Genomic DNA, 20,950 nt, shown 5'->3' with positions numbered 1-20,950 from the left:
CATCACTGTTGTTTACCAGAGTGTTGGAAGTCCTAACATCAGCAATCAGCCAACAAAATGAAATAAAAGGCATCAAAATTGGCAAAGAAGAAGTCAAACTTTCACTTTTCACAGATGACGTGATACTCTACATAGAAAACCCGACAGACTCCACCAAAAGTCTGCTAGAACTGATACATGAATTCAGCAAAGTCACAGGGTACAAAATCAATGTACAGAAATCAATTGCATTTTTATACACCAATAATGAAGCAACAGAGAAATAAAGAAACTGATCCCATTTACAATTGCACCAAGAACCATAAAATACCTAGGAGTAAACCTAACCAAAGATGTAAAAGATCTGTATGCTGAAAACTACAGAAAGCTTATGAAGGAAATTGAAGAAGACACAAATGGAAAAACATTCCATTCTCATGGATTGGAAGAATAAATATTGTTAAAATGTCAATACTACCCAAAGCAATCTACACATTCAATGCAATCCCAATCAAAATTGCACCGGCATTCTTCTCAAAGCTAGAACAAACGACCCTAAAATTTGTATGGAACCACAAAAGATCCTGAAAAGCCAAAGTAATATTGAAAAAGAAAGCCAAAGTGGGAGGCATCACAATCCCAGACGTTCGCCTCTACTACAAAGCTGTAATCCTCAAGACAGTATGGTATTGGCACAAAAACAGACACATAGACCAATGGAATAGAATAGAGAACCTAGAATTGAGCCCACAAATGTATGGCCAACTAATCTTTGACAAAACAGGAAAGAATATCCAGTGAAAAGAAGACAGTCTCTTTAACAAATGGTGCTGGGAGAACTGGACAGCAACATGCAGAAGAATGAAACTAGACCAGTTTCTTATAGCGTACACAAAAATAAACTCAAAATGGATGAAGGACCTGAATGTGAGATAGAAAATCATGAAAACCCTAGAGGAGAAAGGCAACAACCTCTTTCACCTCAGCCGTAGCAATTTCTTTACTTGACACATCTCCAAAGGCAAGGGAATTAAAAGCAAAAATGAACTATTGGGACCTCATCAAGATAAAAAGCTTCTGCACTGCAAAGGAAACAATCAACAAAACTAAAAGGCAACCGATGGAGTGGGAAAAGATATTTGCAAATGACATATTGGATAAAGGGCCAATATCCAAAATCTATAAAGAACTCACCAAACTCCACACCCGAAAAACAAATAATCCAGTGAAGAAATGGGCAGAAGACATGAATAGACACTTTTCCAGAGAAGATATTCAGATGGCCAACAGGCACATGAAATGATACGCAATGTCACTCATCAGCCAGGAAACAGAAATCAAAGCCACGCTGAGATATCACCTCATGCCTGCCAGAGTGGCTACAATGAACAAATCAGGAGACTATAGATGCTGGTGATGATGCGGAGAAATGGGAACCCTCTTGCACTGTTGGTGGGAATGCAAACTGGTGCAGCCGCTCTGGAAAACAGTGTGGAGGTTCTTCAAAAAATTAAAAATAGAACTACCCTGTGACCCAGCAATAGCACTGCTAGGGATTTACCCAAGGGATACAGGAGTGCTGATGCATAGGGGCACATGTACCCCAATGTTTATAGCAGCACTTTCAACAATAGCCAAATTATGGAAAGATCCTAAATGTCCATCAACTGACAAATGGATAAGGAAGATGTGGTTTATATATACAATGGAATACTACTTGGCAATGAGAAAGAATGAAATCTGGCCATTTGCAGCAATGTGGATGGTACTAGAGCTAAGTGAAATAAGCCCGGCAGAAAAAGACAGACACCATATGTTTTCATTCATATGTGGATCTTGAGAAACTTAACAGAAGACCATGGGGGAGGGGAAGGGAAAAAAAAGTTACAAACAGAGAGGGAAGAAGGCAAGCCATAAGAGATTCATAAAACAGAACAAACTGAGGGTTGATAAGCGGTGGGGGAGAGGGAAAAGTGGGTGATGGGCATTGAGGAGGGCACTTGTTGGGATGAGCACTGGGTGTTGTATGGAAGCCAATTTGACAATAAATTATATTTAAAAAAAAAGAAACATAATATTCCAAAATCTAGACTAAACAAATCAAATAGATTCAAACAAATTAAAAGGCAACTAATCACATTACAAAATGTTCTTCACTGTGTAAGAGAATTCAAAGTTGTCTTCATTGGTGAGCATTTCATTTTTAACGAATTATTAACTAAGAGAAGCTGGGAACAAGGGACTTTTGTCCCTTTTTGTTTTTGTAAAGCTATTGCCAATTAAAGCTATATCACAAATTGTCTTTGCCTTCAGCTTATAGAATCCTTTGGATCTGAACTTTAAACTATAAAACTCTTAAACAAAAACACTGGAGAAAATCTTAATGACATTAGGTTTGGCAGTGATTTTTTTTTTTTTTTTTTTTTTTTTGGATAATGACCCCATAAACATAAGCAACCAAGAAAAAGTAGATAAATTGGACTTCATTAAAATTAAGAATTTTTATGAATTTACAGGATATTATCAAGAATGCAAAAAGGCAACCTAGTGAATGAGTGAAAACTTTTGTTATGTATCCAATAAAGGATTAAAATCTAGAGTATATAAAGAACTGAAACTCAACAATAACAAAAAGCTCAATTCAAAAATGGGCAATAATTTGACAATAAAATATATTATAAAAAACAAAACAAAACAAAAACTCCAAATGGTCAGTAGAGTTGTTTAAACACGTCTCAAAAGATGATATAGAGCTGGCCAATAAGCACATGAAATAATGTTCAACATAACTAGTTATTAGGGAAATGCAAATCAAAGGCACAATGGGTACCACATCACATGTACCAGAGTGGTCTATCATTTAAAAAACAAACAAACAAAAAAGACAAATAATAAATGTTGGCAAGTAAGTTAAAAATGTAGAGCCCTGTGCATTGTTGGTGGGAATGTAACAAACTATAAAGATGATTCCTGAAAGAATAGTCTTGCTGATGGGAATGTAAAATGGTACAGCCATTGTGGAAAAGCTTGGCAGTTCCTCAAAAAATTAAACATAGACTTAAAATAAGACCCAACAATTCCACTCTTAGGCATATATTCAAAAGAAATGAAAGAAGGGACTTGAACAAATATCTCTCCATACACCAGTGTTCATGGCACCATTATTCACAATAGCCAAAAGGTGGGAACACTTCAAGTTCCCATCAATGAAACATGAAGTGGAGAAACAAAACAAGGTATATAAGTACAATAGAAAATACTATTCAGCTATAAAAGGGAATAAAATTTTTGTGTATGCAAGAATATGGATGGACATTGAAAACACCATGCTGGGGCGCCTGGGTGGCTCAGTCGGTTAAGCGACCGACTTCGGCTCAGGTCACGATCTCGCAGTCCGTGAGTTCGAGCCCCGCGTCGGGCTCTGTGCTGACAGCTTAGAGCCTGGAGCCTGTTTCGGATTCTGTGTCTCCCTCTCTCTCTGACCCTCCCCCATTCATGCTCTGTCTCTCTCTGTCTCAAAAATAAATAAACATTTAAAAAAAAAAAAAAGAAAAGAAAACACCATGCTTAGTGAAATAAGCCAGACACAGAGGGGCAAATATTGTGTAATTCTATTTATATGAAGTACCTAGAAGAGGCAAACTCAGTAGAGACAGAAAGCAGAACAGAGGTTATCAGGGGCTGGAGGGAATGGAGTTACTGTTTAATGGGTCTATAGTTTATGTTAAGGATACTGAAAAGCTTTGGGTATGGATCATGGTGACAGGTACACAGCATGTGAGTGTATTTAATGGCACTGAATGGTTACCAAATACAAATGATTAAAATGATAACAATTATGTATGTTTTACTACAATCAAATAATTAAGCAAGAAAAAACCCCAAAAATGATACCAAGTGTATCTCCCTCAAATGACTAAAATTGGGAACACTTACATCAATATGTGTTGGAGAAGATCTAGAACCACTGGATCTCTCATCTGCTGTCTGTGAGAATGTGAAGTGGTATGACCACTTGGTAAACAGTGTAGCAGTTTATTATAAAGTTAAATATACACTTGTCATATGACCCACCACTCTATTCTTGAGTATTTACTCACTACAAATGAAAACATAGGTAGTCACAAATATTGCTATACAAATATTTCTTTAAAAAAATTGTTTTAACGTTTATTTATTTTTGAGAGAGCGAGAGAGAATGCGAGCAGGGAAGGGGCAGAGAGAGAGGGAGACACAGAATCCCAAGCAGGCTCCAGGCTCTGAGCTGTCAGCACAGAGCGCGACACAGGGCTTGAACTCATGAACGGTGAGATCATGACCTGAGCCAAAGTCAGGCACTTAACCAATTGAGCCACCCAAGCACCCCTCTATACAAATGTTTGTATACAAATGTTCATACAAATATTAATTTTGTAATAGTTGAAAACCAGAAATGATCCAAAGGTCCACCTTAACTGGATGGATTAAACAAATAAGTATTGTCTGTTACCACCATTTAAAAAATGAAAAGGCAAGTTATAAACTGTGAGAAAGTAATTTCAAATTATGCATCTGATAAAGGGTTCCTATCCGGAATATATGAAAAACTCAGTAATAAGACAACCCAGTTAAAACAATAGGCAGGGGCACCTGGGTGTCTCAGTTAGTTGAGCATCTGACTTTGGCTCAGGTCATGATCTCCCTGTTTGTGAGTTCAAGCCCCGTACCGGGCTCTGTGCTGACAGCTCAGAGCCTGGAGCCTGCTTTAGATTCTGTGTCTCCCTCTTTCTCTGCCCCTTCCCGGCTCTCACTCTGCCTCTCTCTCTCTCTCTCTCTCTCAAAAATAAGTAAACATTAAAATTTTTTTTTAAATAGGCAAAAGATTGGAATACATGCCATCAGAAAATATATACAAATGGCTAATAAGCATGTGAACACTTGTATACAGATATTCATATCATTATTCATAATAAACAAAAAGTGGAAGCAACCCAAATACCCATCAACTCATGAATGGATAAACAAAATATGTTATGTCCACACAGTAGAATACTGTTCCTCAGTAAGAAAGGAACAATCTATTGATTCACACTGCAACATGTGTGAACCTCAAAACATTATGCTTAGTGAAAGAAGCTGGTCACAGAAGACCATATATTATATGATTTCATTTTTACCAAGTGTCCAGAATAGGCAAATCTATAGAGACAGAGTAGATTAGTTGTTGCCTGGGGCTAAAGATAGGAACAGAGATTTACTGCAGATGAGCCCAAAAGATCTTGAAGTGATGGAAAAGTCCTAAAAGTGGATCATTAGTGGTAATAGTTGTCCATATATAAATTATACCTAAAAAGTAATAAGAAGAATTCAAAGGGGGACATAGAAAACATTTACAGTCATTTATTTACATGTCGGGTGCAGACTTTGATTTTACCTTGAGATGAATGTTGAATAATAGAAATTTATTAAGAGGGGTACCTAGGTGGCTCAGTCAGTTAAGCATCTGACTTTGGCTTAGGTCATGGTCTCACAAGTGGGTTTGAGCCCCATGTCAGGCTCTGCACTGATAGCTCAGAGCCTGGAGCCTGCTTTAGATTCTGTGTCTCCCTCTCTCTCTGTCCCTCCCCTGCTTGTGCTCTCTCTCTCTCTCAAAAATAAAATAAAATAAACATTGAAAAAAATAATTAAAAAATTGAAAAATTTTCTTTAAAAACAAATTTAGTAAGAGACTTAAAACATCAGTAAGAGGCAATGTGTATGTACTCTACACCATCCTCCCAAAATATGTCAAGTTGACGATTTTTTTAAAAACTCAACTAAGAACAAACAAACAATAAAACAAAAACACTGTTAAGTGGAAAACATCAGCCACAGAATTGGGAGATAATTTGCAACCTGTAAAACAGATAAAGGATTAGTATACAAAGTATAGTAATCCTCCTGCAAATCAGTCATAAAGAGGCATACACTCCAGTATAGAGATAGACAAGAAGGATGCCTGAGTGGCTCAGTGAGTTAAGTATCTGACATGGTCATGATGTCACAGTTCGTGAGTTCGAGCCCTTCATCTCTGTGCTGACAGCTCAGAGCTTTAAGCCTGCTTTTAAAAATTTTTTATAATGTTTATTTTTGACAGAGAGAGAGACAGAGCATGAGGGGGGAAGGGGAGAGAGAGGGGGAGACACAGAATCCAAAGCAGGCTCCAGGCTCTGAGCTGTCAGCACAGAGCCCCACACGGGGCCCAAACTCACGGACCGTGAGATCATGACCTGAGCCGAAGTCGGATGCTCAACCGACTGAGCCACCCAGGTGCCCCAATAAAAAAATGTTTTTAAAGGAATGGACAAGAAATATAAGCAAGTTATTACCAAAAGAGGAAAACTAAACAAATAAACATTTAAAAAATTCAAGAGTGAGGTCAGCAAGACAGAATAGGAAGCTCCAGTTCTTGTTTCCCTTTGAAAACTCCAGAAACCAATTAAGAAGTTACAATACTCCAGGCAAGCTCAAAGTCAAAAATGGCCATATTGAAATGGGTAAGAAAGCCATTTTATACCAACCACTGTAGCCCTTCCCCTAAGCTGGCTCAGCTTGGTGGGACTGGGAGGAAAATTCTAGCTTGTAGCTTGTCCCTTGAGGGAGAAAGAAAAGAATGGAATATGTTCAGTGTTCTTGCTTTTGGGGGGGCTGCCTGAGGGACTGCCTCAGGTAACTTACCTGACTCTGACCACTGATGGGGAATGAGCAGACTTTCAATACCTGGAGAGCGTGAATGTTAGAGAGCCCTACGCTGCTTTTTGTAGCCCCAGGGAGCTGGCAGTGCTGCAGATGGAGGTTGGTGTAAGGAGAAAACACCCAACTCACAGCTTCTGTCTGGGTGGGTTGGGGGGTGGGAAAGAAGAGTAGAATGTGTATCTAATGTTCCAGCTTCTGAAGGGGCTACCCTAGGGATTGGTTTTTGTCTCCCCTGACTTGAAGCAGCCCACTTTGAAGGTCAGAGGGGCTGCAGAGAACAAAAACTTAGTGGCTTGTTGTGGCACCAGAGAACCTGCAGTACCACAGACAAACACCAGAGGGAGGAAGAGATTGCAAACTCCTGAAAAACTGGCAAGCTCTCTGGGAAATTACATAAGCCCAGAGAAGACACATCCCCAGAAAAGATTCAAAGGACCCCCAGATTCTCTCACCAGGTTGATTAGTGAAAGTTCCCCCGTACAAAGCCAGTGCATAAAGACTAGAAGAAGTGGCTTTCTTCAATTGCATAAAACACAACAAAAAATAAGGCACACAAAGAAACAGGTAAACATGGCCCAAAGGAACAAAATTAATTTGCACAAACCTACCCTAAAGAAATGGAGAGCTATGAATGAACCACCTGACAATTAAAAATAATCGTCCTAAAGGAACTCAATGCACTACAGTAGAATACAGATAAACAACTAAATTAAATCAGAAAAATGTGTAAACAAAATGAGAATATCAACAGATACAAATTATTAAAAACAACCAAACAGATATTCTGGAGCTGAAGAAAAAAATAACTGAATTGAAAAATTCACTAGAGAGGTTCAACAATAGACTGATCAAGCAGTTAACTTGAAGACATGTCACTTGAAATTATCAAATCAAGGAATAAAAAGAAAAAAGAATGAAACGTTAATTAAACCATAGAGCTTATGAAACATCATCCAGTGGACCAATTGTATGTGTTGTGGGAGTCACAGAGGAAGTGAGAGAGAAAAAGACAGAGAACTATCAAATCTGAAGAAGGAATTAGACATCCAAATTCAAGAAGCTCAAACTCCCAACTAAAATAAACCCAAAAAGACCCATGGCAAGTTATGTTGTAATTAAACTGTCAAGAGACAGAGAATGTTCACAGTAGCAAGAATACAAGCACATATAAGGAAACTCCAGATTGTCAGTGGATTACTTAGCAGAAACATTAAGGCCAGAAGGGAGTGAGATGACATAGCAAAGTGCTAAAACAAAAACCTGCCAATCAAGATTATTATATGCTGCAAAGTATCCTTCACAAATGAAGGAGAGGGGTGCCTGGGTGGCTAAGTCAGTTGGCTGTCTGACTTTGGCCCAGGTCATGATCTCACAGTTTGTGGGTTTGAGCCCCGCATCAGGCTCTGTGCTGACAGCTAAGAGCCAGGAGCCTACTTCAAATTCTCTCTCTCCCTCTCTGCCCCTCCCGCTCTCACTCTGTCTCTCTCTCTGTGTCTCAAAAATGAATAAACATTAAAAAACTTGAAAAAAAATAAAAGGAAAGTGGAAAATTCACAAATATGTGCAAATTATACAACAATTTTGAACAATGAGTCAAAGAAGAAATCACAAGGGAAATTAGAAAATATGTTCAGACAAATGAAAACACAGTATATCAAAATGTATAAGATGAGGGAAAAGCAGTACTAAGAGGAAAGTACATAGCAGTAAACATCTTGTTTAAAAAAGATGATCTTGGGGCATCTGGGTGGCTCAGTTGGTTAAGCGCCTGACTTTGGCTCAGGTCATGATCTCATGGTTTGTGAATTTGAGCCCTGCATCGGGCGGCTTCGGTTCCTCTGTCTTCCTCTCTCTCTGTCCCTCCCCCGCTTGTGCGTGCATTCTCTCTCTCTCTCTCTCTCTCTCTCTCTCTCAAAAATAAACGTTTAAAAAAATAAAGATAAAAGATCTCAAATCAGCAACCTAACTTTATACTTCAAGGAAGTAGAAAAAGGAGAATAAACTAAACCCACAGATAGCAAAAACAATGAAATAGTAAAGGTTACAGGAGAAATAAACTAAAGAGAGAATGGGAAAAAAACAAAGAATTCGATTTTTTAAAAGATCAAGAAAACTGTCAAACCCTTAACTAGACTAAGAAAATCAGCAAGAAGACTAAAATAACAAATATCAAATGAAAGAGAAGGCATTACAACTCATTGCAGAAAAATAAAAAGAGACTACTATGAACAATTATATTGCAACAAATTGGATAATCTAGAAGAAATGGATAAATTTTTTATAAACATACCAAGAGTGACTCATAAATTTAAAAATCTGAACAGATCTACAACAGGAAGGAGAAAGCTCAGAAAAGCCCAGAACTGGATGGTTTCACTAGAGAATTCTACCAAATATTTAAAGAATTAATACCAGTCCTTCTCAAACTCTTTCAAGAAATTGAAGAGGAGGGAACACTTCAAAACTCATTTTATGAGGCCAGCATTACACTGATACCAAAATCAGAATAAATACACTACAAGAAAAAAAAACTGCAAGCAATATTCCTGATGAATATTCATGTGTAAAAATCCTCAGCAATATACAAGTCAACCAAACTCAGCAATTAAAAAGATTCTGCATCATGGTCAAGTGGGATTTATTCCTAGCATGCAAAGTTGGTTCAACATTCAAAAACCAATTGGTGTAGTACACCATATTAACAGAATGATGGACAAAAACAAATGATAATTTCAATTAAAGCAGAAAAAACTATTTGATAAAATTCAACATCCTTTGATGATAAGAACATTCAGTAGAGTAGGAATACAGGGAACATACTTCAACAAAATAAAGACAATGTGTGAAAAGCCCACAGCTAACATCACACTCCATGGTGAAAGACTGAAATTTTTTCCTTCTAAAATCATGAACAAAGCAAGGATACCCTCTCTCACCACTTCTTTTTAACACAGTACTAGAAGCACTGGAACCATTAGGCAAGACAAAGAAACAAAAGGCATCCAAATTTTAAAGAACCTCTTATTCTGCTTATACATGACATGATGTTATATGCAGAAGACCCTAAAGATTCCACAGAAAAACTATTAAAACTAGTAAATTAACTCAGTAAAGTTACAGGATACAAAATAAATACTCAAATATCACTTGTGTTTTATACACTAGTAGTGAGCAGTTTTACAAAGAGATTTTTTTTATATATAAAAAGCCCATTTACAGTAGCATCAAAAAGAATAAAATGTTGAGGAATAAACTTAAGGAAATGAAAGACTTATATGCCGGAAGCTACAAAATGTTGCTGAAAGAAATTAAACATGACACAAATACATAAGAGGCATTCCGTGTTGAGGGACTGGAAGACTTAATATTGTTAAAATGTCCATACTACCCCAAGCAGCCCATAGATACAATGCAGTCCTATTAAAATCCGAATGGCATTTTTCTTTTGCAGAAATAGATTTTTAAAAAAGTCCTAAAATTCATATAGAATCTCAGAAGACCCCAAATAGTCAACAACCTTGAAAAGAGAAACAAAACTAGAGGCCTCACCCTTCCTGATTTCAAAACATATTACAAAGCTAGTCATTAAGCCACTTTGGTACTTGTATAAAGCCAGACACAAAGACCCACAGAACAGAATAGCAAGGAAGTGGCAAAAAGATACCCGTAATGTCATCATTACATAAAGTTTTAAAACACTCAAAACAATACACACATATAAAGTAAAAGTGTTAAAACTAGACAGAAAGAGGGCGCCTGGGTGGCTAAGTCTGTTGAGTGACTCTTGATTTAAGTTCAGGTCATGATCTCGTAGTTCCTGAGATCAAGCTCCACATCACGCTCTGAACTGACAGCTCAGAACCTGCTGGAGATTCATTCTCATTCTCATTCTCATTCTCTCTCTCTCTCTCTCTCTCTCTCTCTCTCTCTCTCTCTCAAAAATAAACATTAAAAAAAAAAAAAAAAAACTAGACAGAGAGGACTCCCATCATTAGGGGAGTGCTAACTCCTAGGAAGGGGAAGAGAAAATGAGACAGGAGAGGGTGTTTCAACTGTAACTGAAACATTTTTATTTCTTTAAAACGTCAACTAGAAATATCACTAAAATGTTAGCATTGTGAAATCATGGCAATGAGTGCACAGTTGATGTTATAGTAATTCCCTATGTTCTTCTATACATAATTTTATAATTAGACTTTTTAAAAATGAAAATACAGTGCTAGCTGGCAACATACCAAAACTTAAAAGAGAATATTCATAATAAAGGAATAATTTCCTGCCACAGGGTCTTATTTCCAAAATGGCAGTTGTAGTTCATGAAAAAAAATCATTTTTAATCAGCCTTAGATTGCTTAATATTGATTCCTCTCTGCACTCTGCAGTATTTTTTCTCCTTTACAGTGTCTTTCTGCACTGTACCCATTATTTGACTATACTGGTCTTTCAGATTCTTTCTTCAGAATGTGTACTTTTCATTTTCTCACCCTCAGGACAGAAGAGGACAGCAGTTCAGAAAGGCATCTAAACTCCATTGACCACAATTAGGAAAGCCTGCTGGAAACTATTAGCTAATATACTCTTTACATCTGAGAAATTTCCATTTGTGCCAGATTGGCTCATTTTGTGGGGCAGGTTAATTCCCGAGTTTATGATTGCTTCTTCAGTAAGGATGTATGTTTTTAAAAAAAATAATATGCACATTCCCTGGCGCAGAGCAGTTTTCTGAAGGATGTCCATGCTGGCACCCAGCTGGCAGTAGCAGCAAGGATAACATGGTGATTAATTTGGTAATAGTTTAAAAACATTTTTAGTCAAAGCAAATCATTGATGTAATTAGTAGAACTCTTAACTGAATTTACCAAGAATATGAGGTGCATATGCTAGTAGAATGTCCTTTGGACACTGATACATCTGATACATTCCTAATTTGCTCTTTTGAATGGTGTTTACTATGGAGTCTTAATTTTTAGAATGAATTTTAGAATTCAACAAGAAATTTTTGCAGGTATTTTTTTGAATGTGTTGAATTTTTAGAGAAATTAAATTAAGTTCATTTATAATTATCAGAAGATTGAATTTAAAAAAGCAATTTGATGCTCAGCATTCTTTTTGAGTCTCTTTATGAGCGTTTAAAGTTCTACTTTTAAGACCTGAAGCCAGGAAGTTCTGTTCTCCATCCATAAAAGAACCTGGATCCCTTAAAGCTTATGTGAGACTCAGAACTCCACATCTACAGCTCTCTAGTGAATTATAAATCCAACCAAGTGTGTTCTCTTGTCTCAGTTAGAAACTGATTTCATGAAATCAGGTAGTGAAATGCCATCATGATAACATTTGAAAGAGCTGCCAAACATGCTGGAGCCATTATATTTGTTGCTGTCATAACTTATAATAATAACTAGAATATGCGTCATAACAATATAAATTTGCTATATATATATGAAGTTATCTGTGCATTTCTAAGATTTAAAAATCAAAAAAGTTGAATAAGAATATAGCATAGTGGGCAAACTACTTTCCAGTACACTTGAATGCAGATATTCCCATTATTTATGAAACTTGAATTTTATCATTACTTACCTTCTGCTTGGAAGACTTGAAATGTTCAAGTCGCCAAGGGCCTCTCAAACTTAAACACCATACAAACAATGCTATTCTGTTTTTCTCTGTTTTTTTTTTTTTTAAAGAGGGCATCTGTACATTTTTTTCACTTTTTGCTACTTGAATGTTTCAAGTTCATTTCAAAAGACTCAAAAGTCTCTTAGAAAATATAAAAATCTCATAACTTTGATGCATAAAATGTCAGAGGAACAAAAAACATAGGAAAATCTGTTTGGTTTCCTTTTGCATTCTTTTTAGACGCCTGATAAATGGTCTTGTCATAGCATTTTAAATAGAATTTCACTTGCCACCAACTAAAATCAACAATTCAATGACAGAATGTTTAAATTCTCTCCTGTTCTTTGCTATAAACCGTCTAGAAGGAATGACATTCTGGACTTTCTGAGCATCATCAGTTTATCTTGTAGTTAGTTCTGTGGTTTGCTGCAGATGGTTTGGAAACTTCAACATAGCCACATGAGAATGATGTTTCTAGCAGTATATGGTTACTGTTGAACCTTCTGCAGTTGAATTCTTGTGCAAAGATCATTTGGAAGTGTTGCTCTGGCAATTAATCAAGACATAATACTTAGTGTACTCCAGTCTGGAAAGTGTTGCCTAACTCTAGTTGAAGTTGGATTTCCACACTCTGGCAAGCTCAAGACCAAAAGAGGGAGCCATGAAGGCTGTGAGCACCTTGAAGCCTTTCAGAACATTATCAGTTGACCTGCATTTAGGTAGGTCAACTGACAAGCTACTGAAATTTATATGAAACTTTAGGGTTTTTTTTAAAGTAGGCTCATGCCCAGCATGGAGCCTAATGCAGGGCTTGAACTCACAACCCTGAGATCAAAACCTGAGCGAGGTCAAGAGTCAGATGCTTAACCAACTAAGCCACCGAAGCACCCCAAAAGACTTTAGAAATTTTCACAAAATTCTCTTGGACCTTTTCAGCCTGATTGGGAGATACAGTCTGCATCCCATAAATTTCAGTGCTTAATAAATGCCCTTGTTGCCAGGATTGTCTTTTCCATACCCCTAGTAGCCAGTGATAGTCTCTGAGCCCTCTCTTCTAAAGTAATGAGAGAATGGTAAAAATTTTAAGATAATGAGGGAAAAGTTGGACTTAACCGGTTCTTCCAGAGAGGATTGCTGAAGGGCAAGATCAACACCTCCCTGCTTCATTCAGAGTTCTAGATTTATTGAGTACATGTAACTATTTTTCCATTTCTCAGATACACATCAGGCTCTTAATACTCTATGCAAAATATTCTGCTAGATTCTGTGCAAAATATACATGAAAAACAGTCCACATTACAGACATACAACAACTCTTCCCTTCTCCAATCCCACCCAATAAGTTCATAAATTCCAAAACTTTATGGTATTTACAACTCAAGCCAAATATGTCTTTTCATTAAAATTAGATAATGGACTCAAAAACACAATTATTTTTAAATCTAAAACCACCTTGGTGGTTAGAGAAAGACAGTAAAGCATAGTGGAAGATACCTGTGGTTGAAGAGACCTCAGTCATTTAGGAAAGTGGTAAAGAACAAGAAGTGAATTTTGCAAAAGGTAATTATTTGAGGAGAAAAGACAAACTGCACACAAGAAATCATTAGTGGAGTTTGACAAAAAATTTATCTCTGAGAATTTTATTGTTAATTATCAAGAAAATATAGCTAAACTAAAACAAAAAAGACAAAACAGAAAATCTAAAACATAGTTCTATCATGTCTATTAAAGTATTCAGATTGTTACTAGAGATTGATAATCATCTAGTTCTCGGGACTGCTACTGAAGAAGTAGTGTGGAGCAGTGTTTCTCAAATTACAGTAGGCATAAGAATCACCTGATGTTAAGATGTTAAGGAACAGATTTCTTGGCCCCATTCATAGGGGTGCTGTTGCTGGTGATTCTGAGGACCATATTTTGAGTAGCTCTAATGTAGAGAACTTGGCCAGATCCTAAAGATTAAAGTGCAAGAGAGTAAGATGAAAATGTAATATAAGAGACAAAATCAAGTGGTGAACTAAATTCATGCATGGCCTAGCATTCACTTTATCCTCCCAACTCTTAGCAATGATGGAGAAATTTTAACAAATATATAAATACTAATAAATACTAATAAATAAATACTAAATAAATACTAATAAATAAGGCATTTGATGACCCACAAGTTACAAGAAAGACTTCAAGTGGCAGGTTATGGGATATTTTTGAAGGAAAATATCACAGCCCAAAAAGCTTGCAAGAGAAAACTACTGCAAAAGGTAAAAGTAACATTGGAGTGGATTCATGGAGCAGGAGGTACCTGGCAGCCAACAAGACAGCCTGTTGCACTGCCTCAATTTACAGAAGCCAGCTAAGGGCTAGGCCCTCATGCAGTCCTTATCTGCTGTCTTCCAACAAGAGACAACAGAAGTGTCCTGTTTCCATCAGGAAGGAGGGAGAAGATTTGGAGGAGGAATGAGCATCAAATGGCTATTAATTCCCAGCCATTCTGGGGGTGCTGCAATGCCCAGAGTACAATTTATTGGCAACCCCAACCAGGAATACATCCTGACCCTCTCCGCAAGTACCAGAGGAGGCTGTGGTAAAAAGCAGTCATGGAGAGGCTAGTGGGAAATCCCAAATTCCAGAGAGGGGAAACAAAAATCCCTAGATATTCATGGAAAACCAACACCATAAGGAAAGATGAACTAAATGCCACAAAACAGAAGATACATTACCTAAGACAAGCAAATGGTTAAAAAAGGGGGGGGATGATAATTAATGTCTTAAAAATAAGAGAAACTATCAAATCCTTGAAATAGAAATAAATTGGTTATGTTTTTAAAAGAGGGGACTCATAGACGAAGAAAAAAAAAAGTAAAAGACTGAATAGGAAATACAGCTGAATAGCAAGTAATGACTTCAAAGATTGAGCCAAATAGTTCTCCTAGGTTAAAATACAAAAGGGCAGAGTAGTAGAAAGTAAGAAGGTGAGGGGTTGTTTTTGTTTTTCTTTTTCTTAATAGAAGAGATCAGAAGGGGATGTCAGGGAAGATGATGGAGGAGGAAGTACCAGGAATCCATCCTTTACTTAGACAAAAATTTTACTGACAGACTGTGTCTGATGTAACTGTTCTGGAACTCTGAAGTCTGTTTGAAGGCTTACAGCTTTTGGGGGAAGTCTTGGCCAGTAAATTGTTCATTTCAGCTATTACCATGGTAGAGACTACCCATAACCAATCCCCTAGACCCGTGGTGGACAGTTGTACCTGCATTTCTAGACAGGCTTGCAGTAGCCGGGGTGGACAGTGCTTGAGTTTTGATCTTGTATCAAAAGATAATACACACATATGAAGCAGCCATTATAATACTCCTGCCTTGTGGGGCAACTGGGTGGCTCAGTCAGTTAAGTGTCTGATTCTTGATTTCGTCTCAGGTCATGATCTCATGGTTTGTGAGTTTGAGCCATGTTGGGCTCCATGTTGACAGTGTGGAGACTGCTTGGGATTTTCTGTCTCTCCCTCTCTCCCTGCCCCTTCTGAACTCACTCTCGCATGCTCTCGCTCAAAAAAAATAAACTTAAAAAAAATTTTTTTAATGTTCTTGTAAATTAATCATGAGAGATTTGTCATGAAAAACTTAATAAAAGGAGTGGAAGATAAATTTGAAAAGTTCTTTTAAATCTAGAGTAAAAAGACCAAGAGATGAAAAATAAGAAAGAAAAGACAGCAAAGTGTCCAGGAAATTCAATATCCAGAATCATTGGAGTTCTCATAGAAAACAGATTGAAAAATGGATAGGAAATTGTCAAAGAAACAATCTAATAGAACTTTTCTTATTTAAGATCCACTGAGTGCTGACCACAATGAATAAAAATAAATCCATACCAAAACATATCAGTGTAAAATTTCAAAGAGGATTTCCAAAAGCCTCCAGGGAGTGAAAACAGGACTTATATAAAGGATGAAAATTCATAATAGCATGGAGCTTCTCAGAAACAACACTGGAGGAAGCTAGAAGGCATTAGAACCACACCCTTACAATTTTGTTGGAAAATTACAAGATTTCTATACTCAGCCAAAGTGTTAATCAAGTGTGAGAGTAAAATAAAGATATTTCCAGACATGCAAGGTCTCAAGTACTTTATCACTCATGTACCTTTTTCCACATAAGAAGAATGAACCAAGAAAGAAAAAGATATGGGGTTCAGGAGAGAAGTGAAGGAAATCCCCATGACAGAGACCAAGGTGTTAACTGTACAGAGGGAATAAAAAGCAATCTGCCTGGATTGGAACAGGTCAGAGGGTTCTAGGAAAAATTTCTTTAATATGATGAAAATGGTAGTATGTCAGATGTATTTGAATGTATCGCAAGGAGATTATGCACTTGGGTTGGAGTTTGGGGAAAAGTAAACTGGTAGTCTCTTGGAATGCAGTTAATATACAAATACTCACACAGGGTCACTGATAGACATATGCATAGATACCACTGCAGCAGTGTTTTTAGTAATAAACTATAGCAGTAATAGTAACAGTAATTCTCAGCAGTAATACTGAAAAATTGGAAATAACCTAAATGCCTATAAATAGAGGCTTTGTTAAATTATAGAACACACATTTAAAAAAAATTTTTTAACGTTTATTTATTTTTGACAGAGAGACAGAAAGCGCGAACGGGGGAGGTGCAGAAAGAGAGGGAGACACAGAATTCGAACGAGGCAGGCTCTAGACTCTAAGCTGTCAGCACAGAGCCTGATGCAGGCTCGAACTCATGAATCATGAGATCATGACCTGAGCTAAGTTGGACATTTAACCTGAGCCATCCAGGCGCCCCTAGAACATACATTTTTTAATATGAGGCAGCAAGTAAAAAAAAAAGTGAGGGACCGCTTTATGTTCTCTGCTATGGTTCCATTTGTGTTTCAAAAAGCACATGCTAAATTTCTAGATTTATATATAAATATAGCTAGGAAAAGCTCTAATAGCGTACATCTCAAACTTTCATTTTATTGATCTCTAGTTGATTTATTCATGTAACATCTATTTCTTGAGCATATGGTATGTGTAAGGAATCATTTCCTGTATGCTAGAAGCGGAGCAGAGATCAAAATAGAAAAAAGTATCTGTCCTTATAAAGCTGATATCCTAACAGGAAGAAACAGATGATGAACAATAAATAAATAAATACATTATAGGTCAGGTGATGAAAAGTACTCTGAAGAAAAGTAAAACAGGGTAAGTGAGATCAGAGATACACAGTGGGGTGAGATGGCATTTTCTCTATTAAGCTCTGCTGTCCACTGGGGCTTCCTGGAGTTATGGACAAGTTCTGGAAATTTGCAGTGTTCAGTACCATCAGCCACTAGCCTCATGTACCGGTTGAACATTTGTTATGTGGCTGGTGCAACTGAGAACAGGAATTTTGAATTTTCTTTCATTTAAATTAAATTGCCACATGTAGCTGATTGCTACCATATTGGTAAGTACATTTAAATGGGATGGTCAGGGATGCCGTCACATAAAGCAGCATTTGAGCTGAGATTGATATGGAATGAAGGAGCTAGCTAGCCATGAGTTCTGGGCAGAATGAACAACAGGACCCACCTGGAGTAGTTAGAGGCCTAGAGGACTGGAGTAGGATGAGCAAGGGAAAAAGTAGAAGGAGATGAAGCCAGAGAAACAGAAGGGGCCCTGTCATGGAAGGCCTCAGCAGCCAGTATAAGACTTTCCTAGTTCTCTGAGGTGGGAAGCCATTGCAAAGCTTTGAGCAGACAGGTGAAGTGATCTGAATTTTTAAAGAGTTTCTGGAATTGTTTTAATGATAAACAGTGGAAGTGAAGACAGAAGCAGGGAGAACTTAGAAGGCTCCCACGGTAACCTAGGCTGGAGGTGATGGTGAATTAGGGGGTAGTGATGCGCATGTAGAGAAGTTGTCAGATGAATTGACGGTATTTACTGTTGGATTAGGTAAGGGGCATGAGAAAGGGGGGAATCAAGGATGGCCTTCAAAGCCTGAGGAAATGAGATTGTCAGGACTGGGGAAAGAATGTTTGGGGAAGGAATTCAAGAGTTCTGTTTTGGGCATGGTAAATTGGAGGTGCCTCTAGATAGTTATGCCAAAGTCTTGAGAATAAGTGGTGTTAAAATGGGACTAAAGGATTTCTTCTAGAGAATGGAGTAAGAGAAGAATTCATAGATGGTGTTAGGGTAGCCCCCTTTATGTGAGGGACAAAGCAAGTAACTTGTCAATCTTAGCATGAAGATTTTCTAAGATTTGGATAATTATTTGTTATTCATTCCATAGAATGGCTCCTGAAAAGATAAGGTTCCTGTCGCGAGTTTGTGTACCACTTGTAACTCTGCCAGATATCCAACCACTGGTGGAGGCTCTGCTCACCTACCATGGACATGAACCTCAGGAGGTGCTCTGGCCTGAATTCTTTGATGCTGTGAATGAGGCCTTCTTGCTGTAAGTGATACCATTTACTCTCTCATCCAGCATTGTTTTTCCTTTTCTTAGAATACTTCAGCATATTGGAAATGCGGTTTTCAAACTTTGGTTCCAGTACCACTCTATGATCATAGAGATTATTGAGGATCCCAGTGAGTTCTTTTTTTAAAAAATGTGCATTGTATTTATCAATATTTTATCATATTTGAAAATAAAACAGATATTCTAAAAGTATTCATTTTCAAATAATAAATTGATTACATGTTCACATAAATAGCATATTTTTATTAAAAAGTGATCTTTTCCAAGAAAATATGTATACCAGAAGCAGCATTATTTTACATTTTTGCAAATCTCTTTATTGTCTGATGGAAGACAGCTGGGCTCTCATACATGTTTCTGTGTGCAGCCTGGTACAGCCTGGTATGTTGTTTCCATTGAAGTGTAGAAAATTCAGCCTCATAGAGATATATTGGAACAGACAGGAATACTGCAGTAGCCATCTCAGATAATTGTGGATTTTCAAAATGTTTTGAAAATGGTAGTGTTGTAAGGTTAGTTGCTATGCTGAATCTGAGATTATAACAATGAGCTTTTCATACTGTTACATTAAAACCCATTGGATGTCTGTGGTATACTTTTAAAAGCTCTTTTGCCCAAGCAGGATCTTGTAGCCTTATGCATGGTTCATTTGGAAAATACTGGTTTATTAAGTTATGTAGACCTTTTCAACCTTGACATATTTCATTTTATAGTATCAAAACTTACATTCATTCTTGTCAGCACCAAGCCCATCAGAAATGTGTTCAGGTGTTGGGGAGCTGTCAAGCTCCCACTGACAGGAGTGAATTTTCCAGGATTCAAAGTCTGCTTAAACACTCACATTTATCATTGGCTACAAAATACTGTCATTTGTTTTCCTTGAAGTACAAGGGTCATTTCACTAATTTTTGAGAAAATGTATGCCAAATACTCAACTCTGAGCAGCCACTGTTTGCCATTCTTCCATGTAAATTTCCATGACAAAAAGGTGTAGTTGATCTTGCAGCTCTTACACTTGCAAGTGCTTTTCCTGGGGACAACCATCCGGATTTGTCATGCAGCAGAAGGGCATTATGCATGCTTTCCTTTTCCCCACACACAATGTTTTTTTTAATCAAAAGTATTCGCCAGTGTAAGATTCAGTGAAATTAATATTTGACGCTGCTTCATCAAACACAGTTTTGTGTGAAACTGGCAGTGTTACTACTGTACACAGAGTGAAGAACACAGTGACCGTTTCCCTGCTTGACTCGTGCTGGGCACGGTGGTTTTGCTCACTAGTGCTGCTGCACTTCGAGTGCAAATGTCAACACGGCTGTCCCAGGAAAAGCCACGAGCTTCGGAATAGTTATTCAACACTTTGATATTTCTCTACCACATGTGCGTACTGCCCGGTTCTCTTAACAGAACTCCTGTTGATACCTGTTGTTGTTGATACCAGATGAATACTAGCAACACAGCAAGGTCTTCCATCTCTAGAGATTCAGTTTTAAGGCAGCAGTGTAATCCTCTTGATGAAATATTAACGTGTTACATCTATATTTGAATTATTTAATTCCTCTTTTTTAGACTCTGAATGATTGGTCTCAAATTGGTGCCACAGTTAACTAGTACTACAACAGTAATTTGGAAGCATTCTATTGAATATGGCACAATGAGGTAAATTATTAACCTCTCTGAAGCCAGGGGAAGAATCACTTTCCTCATATTTGCTTTCATTTATAGGTTAGTCCAGTTGCTTTGGAGTAGTTGTCTCCCTGTCATGAGTCAAAAGAAATACCTGATGTAGTGGTTTCATCTTTTCACAAACAGCTGGAGATGAGAAAGCAAACATTTTAATTCTCCTTCATAAAGTCAATGATCCATTCTTAAGTGTAACAAAATATATTATAGGGGTGCCTGGATGACTCAGTCGGTTAAGCATCCGACTTCAACTCAGGTCACGGTCTCACAGTTTTCTGAGTTCAAGCCCCGCATCGGGTTCTGTGCTGACAGCTTAGAGCCTGGGGCCTGCCTCAGATTCTGTGTCTCCCTCTCCCCCACTCATGCTCTGTCTCTCTCTCTCTCTCTCTCTCTCTCAAGAATAAATAAATGTTTAAAAATAAAAAGAAAATATATTATGAATGAATTTTATTTTTGAATAAGATAACAAATTATGAGAAAATCT

The 20,950-nt window shown here is 37.4% G+C and overlaps 1 protein-coding gene across 8 annotated transcripts in view; it reads left to right on the top strand.

The window, feature by feature from the left end:
• The window catches only part of FANCC (FA complementation group C), a 268,544-nt gene that overhangs the window by 177,864 nt on the left and 69,730 nt on the right, over positions 1 to 20,950 (top strand). For all 8 annotated transcript variants that reach the window (XM_042913461.1, XM_042913464.1, XM_042913456.1 and 5 more), the window contains one exon: positions 18,595 to 18,759. In XM_042913461.1, the coding sequence (XP_042769395.1) occupies positions 18,595 to 18,759 (165 nt within the window). The remainder of the gene's footprint in view (positions 1 to 18,594; positions 18,760 to 20,950) is intronic.

The sequence above is a fragment of the Panthera leo genome, chromosome D4, assembly GCF_018350215.1.
Source record: "Panthera leo isolate Ple1 chromosome D4, P.leo_Ple1_pat1.1, whole genome shotgun sequence".
Classification (NCBI taxonomy): Eukaryota; Metazoa; Chordata; class Mammalia; order Carnivora; family Felidae; genus Panthera; species Panthera leo.
Note: the sequence above shows the minus strand (reverse complement) of the source record. Positions and strands in the feature narration are given on the sequence as shown.